The 12,374-nt window shown below is 39.6% G+C and overlaps 1 protein-coding gene across 1 annotated transcript in view; it reads left to right on the forward strand.

Moving 5' to 3' along the window:
• Positions 1-12,374, forward strand: part of LOC128745501 (uncharacterized) — a 190,938-nt gene that overhangs the window by 60,219 nt on the left and 118,345 nt on the right. Inside the window, exon 3 of the mRNA XM_053842575.1 lies at positions 10,718-10,888. Coding sequence (XP_053698550.1) covers positions 10,718-10,888 — 171 coding nt within the window. The remainder of the gene's footprint in view (positions 1-10,717; positions 10,889-12,374) is intronic.

Raw genomic sequence — 12,374 nt, forward strand, 5'->3', positions numbered from 1 at the left:
TACTTGCTAATATATCTTTATTAGCTGTGTTTTTTTTGGGATATCTTAAAATGTTGACAATTAACCATTAACACAATGTGTTACAATGAAGATAAAATCATTACATGGTTTGTTATGAATCAGGTATCAATTAGAGGCAGTTTAGTTATAATTTTTGATATTTTAACCACTTACGGGGGCTAATTTATACCAACGGTTGTTATAATATGATCAAATATATCCAATTAATAACAACTTTTGTTAGAAAATTTGATAACAAAATAACAAGATCTGTTATAATTTTATAAGGTCCTCCGGATCGGGTAGCCCTTACACGATTGGTTCACCTTCTTGAACTTGCTCGTAGTTCTCGGTAGATTACGGGTCATTTGGTAGTTGTCTTATGTTCAGCCGAGGAGGACGGCTTTGACATGCCTGCTTTACGGTTGACAGTTTTAAGCGCACATATTCTGCTACTAGGTGCCGATCAGAGTTGATATCCGAAGACCGTAGGGAACGTATAATCGTAATGTCTGAGAAGAGCCGACCATCTATGAGAACGTGGTCATTCTGGTCACTAACTCCACATTTGGAAAGATGCTTCACCGGGCCTCGGGAAGCCGCGAAGCTGCGTTGGTGTGCCGAATGTCGGTCTATGTATATATTTCTTCCCCAACAGACCTGGGCCGTTCATATACCGGATGACTATCTTGATAACCTGCGACGGACAGCTGTCATACGTTAGAACTGCCGCACATAGAACGCTTCCTTTTCATCGTCGAGTTTACCTTCGTGTGGGCTGTGCACGTTTATGATGCTATTATTGAAGAAACGATCCTTTATGCTCAATAAACAGGTCTTCTCGTTGATAACTGTGCAGAGTCTAAATTACAGCCACAAAGAATCGCCCAAGTCTTTATTGTTTAGTCAACTGAATACGACTGACTGTGCTTACCAGCCAGGTCTTTGAACGCGGTCGGAATCTAGATGACTCCGATGATTGCCGACACGACGATGCACCGAACTGCTCGTCGCATCGGCGGCACATTCTAGCGCTGCCGAGATGGTATACAGCGCGATGCATGTTGTGATGCTGGGAGACGAGATATTCTGTACCAAGGGCATTCAACCCCCACATCTCACCTCTTCTCACAAGACGAAATTTGAAAAAAAAAACCTAATATAAAAGTATAGAAGAAAAAGTCTAATTTACACGCTACAAAAAAATATTAGTGAATTTGCCATTTATTATATTTATATGGAGATAAAAGACAACTTTCCATGCATTCAACTGGTCCCAAGCAAACGAAATTCTGAAAATAACTCTTTTCAATGAAATTGTAAGTGAGTTTGTGGCAGAGGGTAGTTTCTGTATTTGATCATTCAAAAGGTGCAACAGTTCGGCATCACTACCACCACTTGTACTATTCAAATACTTAGCAATTCAACAATCAATCAAATCTTTAAATCTGATAAGAGAATTCAACAATCAACACCATTAAGAACACTATTTACTGGGACCTGGTTAAGTTACCTGGTGAGAACAGATGGATATCCTAGCACATCCCCCTCCATATCATTGACTTTTCTCTGAGAGGAAACACAAGTTTTCGATTCTTTCAGCATTGAAGATAATTCGACTCGTAGGGTAAGTCTAAGAGCAACTTTGCCTTCACGTAATTGCTGTTTTTGCCTTTTCAGAAATGTGGAAAACTGCCCTTCCTATTCTAATCTGTCAAGTAAATTTTTCATCACCCGCTTTGTTGTGTCCTTCTGGACCCGTAGGATTCTCAGCCTGGTGATTATTTCGAGACGATACTATCGAGTTTTCCAGCCGAAGTACCTTTACTTCTTGTTTATTTCACTTAACTTTCATAACATATCATGACACTATTTTTCTGAGTCGCTCTTTTTAACAAACAGTTTCCATTGACCTCATGGGATCAACCATTTTAACTGCCAAAAATCCAAATAAATCAATAGCTCAAACCTGTATAACAACTTATGCATATAATCTGGTACTTGATTCATACTAAGTAAAGCCATCTTTTCGACAATGATCATATTAAACTATTTTATTTGTCTCTGGTCGTATCAAGCAGTTTGATCCGTCTATGGTCTTACCGGTCCATCTTTTTCTTTTACTTCTTCTTATATCTTTTTCAACAATGATCGTATCAAAACCTTTAGTTCATTTATGGTCGTACCGAACCATATACATCATTCAACAATGATCGTATCGAATCATTTAGTTCATCTATGGTCGTACCAAACCATATACAACATTCAACAATGATCGTACCAAATAATTTAGTTCATTTATGGTCGTACCGAACCATATACATCATTCAACAATGATCATATCGAATCATTTAACTCATCTATGGTCGTACCGAACCATATACATCATTCAACAATGATCGTATCAAAACCTTTAGTTCATTTATGGTCGTACCGAACCATATACATCATTCAACAATGATCGTATCGAATCATTTAGTTCATCTATGGTCGTACCAAACCATATACAACATTCAACAATGATCGTACCAAATAATTTAGTTCATTTATGGTCGTACCGAACCATATACATCATTCAACAATGATCATATCGAATCATTTAACTCATCTATGGTCGTACCGAACCATATACATCATTCAACAATGATCATACCAAATCATTTAGTTCATTTATGGTCGTACCGAACCATATACATCATTCAACAATGATCATATCGAATCATTTAACTCTTCTATGGTCGCACCGAACCATATAAATCATTCAACAATGATCGTACCAAATCATTTAACTCATCTATGGTCGTACCGAACTATATACATCATTCAACAATGATCATATCGAATCATTTAACTCATCTATGGTCGTACCGAACCATATACATCATTCAACAATGATCGTATCAAAACCTTTAGTTCATTTATGGTCGTACCGAACCATATACATCATTCAACAATGATCGTATCGAATCATTTAGTTCATCTATGGTCGTACCAAACCATATACAACATTCAACAATGATCGTACCAAATAATTTAGTTCATTTATGGTCGTTCCGAACCATATACATCATTCAACAATGATCATATCGAATCATTTAACTCATCTATGGTCGTACCGAACCATATACATCATTCAACAATGATCGTATCAAAACCTTTAGTTCATTTATGGTCGTACCGAACCATATACATCATTCAACAATGATCATATCGAATCATTTAACTCATCTATGGTCGGACCGAACCATGTACATACCATATCATTCAACAATGATCGTACCAAATCATTTAGTTCCTTTATGGTCGTACCGAACCATATACATCATTCAACAATAATCGTATCGAATTATTTCACTTATTGATGATTGTACCGAACCATGTACTTCACACAACAATGATCGTACTGAATCATTTTCCAAAACTTGTTCTGAACTCTAATTTTTTTTGTATTAGCCGCCGAATCACTTCACAAAATGGCTGTACTAAGCCGTTTAGAATCAATATTGTCTCCAGGTCATTTGTTCAACGGTCCTACCGAGCTGTTCCATACAAATGGTCATAACGAGCCATTTTCCAACAATTCATCATCGAATTCATCAACGATCCTGTTCACCAAATCATTTTATTTAATAGTAGTACCGAGCAGTTTTGATAAAATGGGTATACCAGACAATTGGATTTTATACTCATTTTCTCCTAATGCTATTAACGCTATTATTAACAAAAACAGAAACAGATAACACTCTGTTCATACACCCTGGTTTCATCGAACACGTTTTTTAATGCATGAAGTAACTTCATTGTATCTAACTGCTCTATGATAAAATAAAGGAAAAATACTCTATAACTAAAAATGGGACAAATCATTCGGTAAATCTCACAGCGTTGAGAAAGAAATAGGCTAAACTACACTTTATATTTCTGTGACGGTGATATTGTGTAAATCTCTACAACTCTTGCCAAACGACACTGCTTCTTCAAATCAAAAATATAGTACTAAATGGCGTAACCATATCGCGAAACGCAAAATAGCATTATTCAACCACATTCATGTGTATTCAAACCATTTTACTTTGTCCAGGAAAAAAAATCTAAAAAGCTTACCTTACAAGTCCAGCCGTACCACCCAAGTAACATTCCTGTTGTTCAGCAGCCCATCAAACACCCGTTCCACGGCCATCAATTGTACAATACTTGAACAAGCTATTCTTAAACAAAAATGTTTATTGGGTATGCAGCAATGTGATGACCAATGTAACGCAACCCCTCTCCATTACAGGGAACAGCGCGACACAATCGCACAAACACAAGAAAGAAAAAAAATGCTCTGACCGGCTTCTGTTCACTGTCTGAATTGTACGCGCATCTAACTTAAGCTTTAAAAAGCAAAAGAAAAACCACCGACAGAAGTAAAATGAAGTTTCCATCATATCTTTTCTGCTTTTGGCGTTTCACAATCACTAAGCGATTTATCCAAGAAAAGAATTCATAAACTGTATTTCACACGCGTACCGAAATTACTTTATTCGGTTATCTTGGGCGATTCTGCTCTGCAACACGTGCCGAAAAAAAAACTAGCATGGCACAATTGTTCGATTAAAACAACCTGCACGGTCGCCATTGTGCAGAGTCTAAATTACAGCCACAAAGAATCGCCCAAGTCTTTATTGTTTAGTCAACTGAATACGACTGACTGTGCTTACCAGCCAGGTCTTTGAACGCGGTCGGAATCTAGATGACTCCGATGATTGCCGACACGACGATGCACCGAACTGCTCGTCGCATCGGCGGCACATTCTAGCGCTGCCGAGATGGTATACAGCGCGATGCATGTTGTGATGCTGGGAGACGAGAGATTCTGTACCAAGGGCATTCAACCCCCACAATAACATCACTTTCCAATTTATTAGACGATCCTGCATTTTGCCCAATACTACAAAGTCCATACTCGGGTTGTTACTGCCCCCTCTCTGGTAATACTGGGTTTTCTGCCACGGATCTTCCAAAACTTCTATCATTCACAACAGATTTCCTGCAGAAATCCGAATTTGCAGGGCTGTTCGGGTAGCACTCATTCCCCATTTAAGAAATTCAGCTATCTGCAGTTCCAAGTTTCCATTCGTCGTGCCTATTTCGTCGCCTAGGTCGATAGCATAGCATAGCATAGAATAGACAACCGTACACATCATGGGTGGCTGATATGATGTACCCGTAAGTATACCATACACCTGGTCATGTCCTTACGATTGTAGAAATGGGTACGTTAGTTGACCATCTATTTTAGGAGGATGCGCAAAAACTCACGCAATCTTCATAGGTGTTCTTGTACCCAGTAATACACGATATGAATAAAATATTAAAAATAAAATGAAATGGAGCATATATAGGAAAAATAGAACAATCTCACCATCAATCCTTCGAATGAAAAATAATTGCATCAGTTTCCATCATTCTAATATCCAATAATTAATTTAATTTTTCCTTACGATATCCATGTGCATTATTTAAGTTTGTTACGGTTAGAGTCTTAATAGTACAATAGGAGGTGCTTGATGAGCTAAAACGAAACAAATAATTAAAATAACATATTATACTTACCTGCTACCAAGGCCGTGTGGCTCAGCCGTCTGCATCTGGGAACCACGCGGCATCGCACCTCCTAGCTTAGCTACTCAATCGAGTATTACTGGGTATGGCCACGTGTAGGCGCTAGGTAGGAGCTTGAGCTGACAAAAGCTATGTTGGTCGCTTTCTCGTTTGCCTTCCCCATTTCATACCACATATTTCGTCGCCTGCTTCGGATGAGATGCTAACGTGAGCCGCTCCTAATCTGCGGGACCGGCAGACAATAGATGGGGGGAATGTAGAGCCGTCAAGAGCCACCGCCCCGGCCATAGGGACAGACACTCATGGCTGGCAAGGCTATTCCTCGAGTTTACTCTGCTAACTTTTTTTTCATGTATACTGTACAACACCAACGAGTGACGCTGACGAGTTGAAAGCAGTCCCTTCTTCTAACAACTTGCAAAACAAAATAAAGCTTTTAACAAGAAGCAAATAAATAGTAGAATTTAACCGGAAAAAGCTTCGGTTTTATTAAATTTTCGGATCCTATTTACCAAGACGCTCTACAAAGAAGCTTTAAGAAGTATGGTGCAGTTTCCTGAAACTGCAAACTTGGCAACTACTGGGAGGCAATTCCTCTCCACTGTACTGGGTCCTGGGCTAATCATCCCAAATTTGTTGATCCTCTCTACACACGCAAGCCGGCTTCAACCTGGTCGAACCATCTAGCACGTTGGGCCCCCTTCATTTCTGGTGCCGGAGGGGTTCTTGAAGAGAACGGATTTAAATGCACATTCGGCTGGCATACTTGCGACGGCACCGTAGTCTCCCAGTTTTCGCCAGGTATACGAAGGGAATCTTGTGCGTCTGCTTTGTGTGGCTTCCTACGCTCCTTGATCAAAGCGTCTTGCGGAGTGAAGAGTAGGCAAGACTTCCACCATAAATGCGTCATTTAATCTCCTTGAACTCATCAAACGCTTCCCGTTCATCGCCGTCAATAGTTACTGTCCGTGGGAGGAGCTACGTTGTTTTCGCTGGAGCCACTTCCTACCATATATTTGATCTCGACGCATTGATTTGTAACCCAATCCTCCTAGCCTTCGTAATTAGTCTCCCGTAAACTGCCTCCGCTGTGCTGTCGGAAGATTTCTAGTAGGGTAAGAAGGTGCAGAATGCACTGCTTAAGCAAAACATCATTTTGCAGAGCAACGGCGTGTTTGTTCCACGTTCTTCAACTTCTAGAAGACTTTGGGATCTTTTTTACACTTACTCCTGGTGAAATTTCCTAACAAAAACCAGTATTTTTTGTTATTTTTGACGATTTTTGGCAAGAGTCAAAATCATTATGTGAGGCAGAACGCCAAAGCCCGTGGACAAAACGCACCTAGTTTGCCCAGGTAGGCGTTAAACGCAACCAAAAAATTTACCATTGAATCACGTGTTGGATAAACTCCTGAAACTAGGCTGCCGAAATGGCGAAAGCGTTCGTTATAGCGTTTGTTGCAAACGCTTGTTTGCTGGGACATAATGGGTTCATATCTCAACATAATTGGCAATAAAATTTAATCATCTACTTTTCTCCAACTGATGTGTTATGAAATATTGTAAGTTAAACAATGTACAATTAGGTTTAAGGCAAATTCTAAGTCCTATACAATACATAATATTGCTACATTTTCAATAAATAATCCGAAACAAAAGATGTACTGCAAATTAAAAATATTTTATAACTGTTCGATCCCGCTGTGATGCATTCTGTCCCTGTTTTGTATTTTGAAGTTTTTTGCAATATATGTGAAAAATATGCATAGTTAATGCCGTTTTTGTGATGAATCATCGAGTATGACAGTATATCAATTAGATAGACTGTATTTATTATGAAATTTGCATACCGACTAGTGGTAAAAGCTTAAGAGAAAACCGTGATTTCTTACATGTAAAATGAGATCGCGGATAATCGCTTGATTTTTTTGAATGTGGCTATGTTTGATGCTTTTACATGCTGCATAATTATGAATTAGCGTGTTTTACACCAAAATAAAATGCGCATTTATAATTTTACCAAATAGTTTGCGCGTTTTTAAGCAATTAATAGCATGGGCCATTCTACCCCCACGGTGCGTTCTGGACAGTCCTCCCCTAATGACGTCGACGTCGTCTGTGAAGGCTAGGAGTTGGCTACAGGCTGAAGATTGTTTGTCTCGTTTCGATGCCCGCCGAATCACACCTTCAATAGCGATGTTGAATAACATACAGTACAGTCCATCCGCTTGCCGCAACGTTCTGCATGATTCACAGGAACTCGAAAATGCCCCGGAAATACGCAAGCTTTGATCATCCGCGTTATTTTTTCCGGGAAACCATTATCCCTCCGTTACTCGCGCTGTTGTACTTTGTACAACGTCTGTGAACCGTTAACTTTATCTCGGTATATCTCGGGATTCCAACAACCAAGAAAATTACTGTTTTCAGTATAATTGATACGCAGACCAAGATCTTTCAAACGGTGGAAAAAGTTTCATAAGTTTTTCACCAAATGGCACTAGTATTGTGAATTCTGTTAGGTTTTAGCCCGCCTATAAGGCTTGTTCGCGACAAAATCTGGACACCTCAATTTTGCAATAAAACAAATTTGCTAGAAGTTTAATCCATGAAACAATTTTATATCATTTATGTGTGTATCGTTAATAATTATCAAACAAATTAACATTACTTATTTGGTCTGCATGAAAAATTGGCGAACTTTGGAGTTTACCCTTGCCATGAGGGTCAGTGCAGACTTGTTGGCAACCAATTTAGCTGTGTTTGTGCAAGATTTTCGAAATTTATCTATAGTTGTTGCTTGTTGTTTGTGCTGGGACAGCTCTCTGTTCACCAAAGCCCAATAGCGCTCGATGGGGCGTAACTTTGGACAGTTGGGTGGATTCGCCTCCTTCGGTACAATGTGGACTCCATTAGCATCATACCATTCCAATACCTCTTTGGCGTAGTTACAGGATGCCAAATCAGGCCAAAACATCGAGGGTGCATCATGGCTGTGTAGGAACGGTAACAATCACGGTATATTTCCTTGTTAACCGTTCCCGTAGTGTTGCTTGCTCGGCTACAGCTGCATATGGCCTGCCATACTAAATATTTTTTGGGGAACTTGGCTTTCTTCTTTGTCCTAAAATGCTCTGCAACGCCATTCCGTTTCATGGCAGTGGAAAAAGACATACCTGGAACCTGTATAAAGTCTTCTAGGACAAGGTTTCATCGTCCATTATATGGCATGGAAACTTCGCTAAATATTCGCGATAAAGCGCATGTTTTGGCCGTCGTATTGTGCTTATCATTACGGTTTGGCACAGTCCTCACCTTGAAAGACTTCATGCCTTGTCGTTACTTAGAAGTGTGCAGGAATGTTGGCGACATTTCTATTTTACGAGCAATGGTACGTACAGAAAGATCTGGTCTCCTCCGTAATATTTGTTTTACCTTCGCATCCTTGTGGTGGTTCCTCGGATCCGTTTTTGTTCCACTTCCCTTCTTCCTAGCTGTTGTCAAGCAAGTATCGAACGATTTTAAAAGTTTGTCTTCCTCCCAAGTCCTTGGGAAATTATCCAGACAAGTGCCGCTGCTAGTGGTTCTTTACCATTTGTGTAACTTGAGTGGTCAAGTATCTGACTAAGACCCGCTGTCAAATTTTGAGCCCATGTCATGCTGTCGCTGTCATTCACTGCAGCTCGATACAGAGATGTTAATGGGGTAGTCTAATGAGAGAACTTTGCAGATCCACCCGAATCCAAAGACACCGAAGACGAACCAAAGATACCGAAGACGCAGTTCCATGATCTCTTTTACTCTCGTGAACTTCCCATATGTATATACATATATACCATATGGTGTATGAGTGCAAATCTTTGCATTTTTATTTCTGTTTTTTGCACACCTTAACAAATTCCTGCCCTTACACTTCACTCAAACTGTAAACTTTCAAATATGGCGGCACAATAACTCCGTCAACGTGAATCAAATTTTGACATGCAAAGATCGCGGCGCAACACGCGACCAGCCAGCGAGATGTGAGCAGTGCTTATTGACTCAAAATGGAGAGATGTGAAGCGTGCAACTACAAAACAAATCGTTTACTGTCGTATTTCCTAGTCAATCAAAGTAAAGCAGAATTTATCTAGTTAGTTCCAATAATCGAACCGTCTACATTGGCTCCGGATCAACTATGCCAGAATTTAACATTGATTGTTTTAACTAGAAGCTTTGATCCATTGTGGCCATTATTTTTAGCTATTGTGGAGAAGTAACAAAACAAGTTTCATAATTTCTAACTGTATTTAGTTAGGCTTTCCCCTATATAGTCATCCCAAATTAGGAAACCCGCTTAAATAAAGTATTCAAATTAAAAGGAACAAAATGGCACCGTTGCCTTTGCAGTTATTATGACAGATTGCTTTCGAAACGAAAGCGTTGTCTCGTGATGCCGAGGTAAATTAAATATTACCTTCGTTCCGCGTTTACGCATTTGAATAGCCAGATTTTTGTATTGTTAATTTATATATAAACAGCAGAATGCTAGTTTAATGGGAACCATCACTGTTCGTTTCTCAAGTCCGTTCGAATCTATCGAAATCATTCGAACCACTTTTATATTGCCACGAGTTTTCCTATTCTCTTACGTTGCATATTTACTCATCGATTAAAAACTCTCAAAGTACCAGGCCAAGCACCAACCGAAACAAAAAAGATTTTCTTCCACTTGACTAACCTCTAAACGAGACCAGTGATGCGTATAATTACAAAAAAAAATCCATTGCATCACAAATCGTAGATTTATTTAAACACTCCATGTTTAATTGAAAATTAATTCTCAAATCACGGCACTCATTCTGTGCGGCCACCTGCAAGCTCAGACATTTCGTTCCGACGACGGCTCAGCAAATTTTATTCAAGCAATAAATATCCTACCGGGTGAAGCTATAATGGAAGCGTGAAAAAATATTAGGGTGACTGGGTAAAACCTGTGACACCGCAGCGCGCGGTAACGTCTTCATAGGCTCAGCAACATGAAGAATAACTTACCATCTACTCTGAACACTGTTGTTAATCAACGTTTTTAATGGTTTTCCCAATCCTCTCTTTCTCTTTCTCATTCCAGTGGCCTGCAGTACGGTGACGGTGACCAAGTGCCAGGCGGCACTGCGGACGCTTCAGGCGTTCCCGTTTTTCCGGCCGACCTGCCTGTGCAAGGAGCCGGGCATCGATCCGGACTGCAACTACTTTCGGGACTTCCTGTTCGATCATCCGTGCGGTTTCGTGTCTAAAAAGGGTAAGTTACCGTTACCGTCAAAAGCCCAAAGGGGACCTTTGAACCGAGAAGGGGTTTCTTTCCCAAGCCCACGTGACAGGAATTTCAAGCATGCATAAACTCGGAAGGGTTCATTCGATCGGCTGCTGCGCGCGAGGCTACGCCGGCAAAGCCGGATTGTCTATTACTTGCAATCAAGTAGATGGTCGTCGTCACCCATCAGGAGCGCCACTTTTGCGGTCCGAATTAATTGGTCATTCCGGGAAAGGTTTTCTAATGGGAAAAGCTTTAACCGTGAGTGGAACCAACAAAACAGACGAATGAAAATAATGCCTTTTTGTGGAATATATTTTTCAGGACACGATTAAAAAGAGAGTTTATCGGAAATGTATTGACATTTGACTTTTCAGAGGAGCATTTTTTCCTAACTTTACTAGTTGAGTTGTGAAAACGAAAAGGAAAAAAATCTAATTGGATATATCGAATTTATGGAAGGATGTAACTTCTAGATGTAACTCGTGATGAGACGGAACGGTAAAATTTTTCCCTTTGTTTAAAGATTAAGAAACAAATCTGAAAAGCGCTTTCTTAGCAAAATAGCTCTAGCTCAAAACAAATTTGAATAGCCTTTTATTTTAGATTTTTAGGCATTTGTTTCTAAATACACACAGTAGGTTACATCGCAAGACGTTTACAAGGGGTTCCCAAGGGTAGTTGTTTAATCTTTTCACGCAATATCTCTGTAAACTTTTCTTGCGCATAATTTCATTCAACCAATCTATGCACTTTATTGCCAACTGATGATGCTAAATGGATACGATTTTCTGATTGCTTTTATCAGATCAGACGTGTCCACATCCCAGAAAACAGTTTTAGCGACAATTGGCTGTGCTACATTAAATGCATCAGACACTAAAACAACATAGCTATCGAAAGGATATCGAACATAGAATAAACACTTTCTATTAACAAAACAATCACTCATTCGATGCTGAGTTCCAGATCTCTCCGAGCCATGCGTTATCCTTTTTCTGTTACCTATTACTTATGCTAAAAATAGCAAATTTCCGACAGTAAAAGGTTGCTTCCCAGTATTAGGCGAATAATAGCTTTGTGTCCCCGTAAATTTATTGACTTGAAGTGCCAATGATTTACACAATAAATAAATGTCACAGATTTCAAAACTCAAATCATACCAAATTGTGAATGTCAAAACTTAGTAGCAGACAGTGTCTGCCATTTTGGTGTTAACAAAAATAAAACAATATTCTTATTCGATTACTTTTTCTAAAAATAAACCACTTCCAGTGTGTGTACGCTGTTTCCATCATTCACAGGATATTATTTCTGCTACCGAAGCAAAGAAAACCCGAAGCGATTTTCCGCCACCTTTCACCGCCGCACTCGGTGAGCGGGCTCACCTTTCGCCATCAGCGCAAAGTGTCACGTTCATTCAAGTTCCGTTCAATCCTAGCCGAAAAATACGTCCTCAATGATGTTGACAGCC

This window comes from Sabethes cyaneus, chromosome 1, assembly GCF_943734655.1.
Source record: "Sabethes cyaneus chromosome 1, idSabCyanKW18_F2, whole genome shotgun sequence".
NCBI classification, from domain to species: domain Eukaryota; kingdom Metazoa; phylum Arthropoda; class Insecta; order Diptera; family Culicidae; genus Sabethes; species Sabethes cyaneus.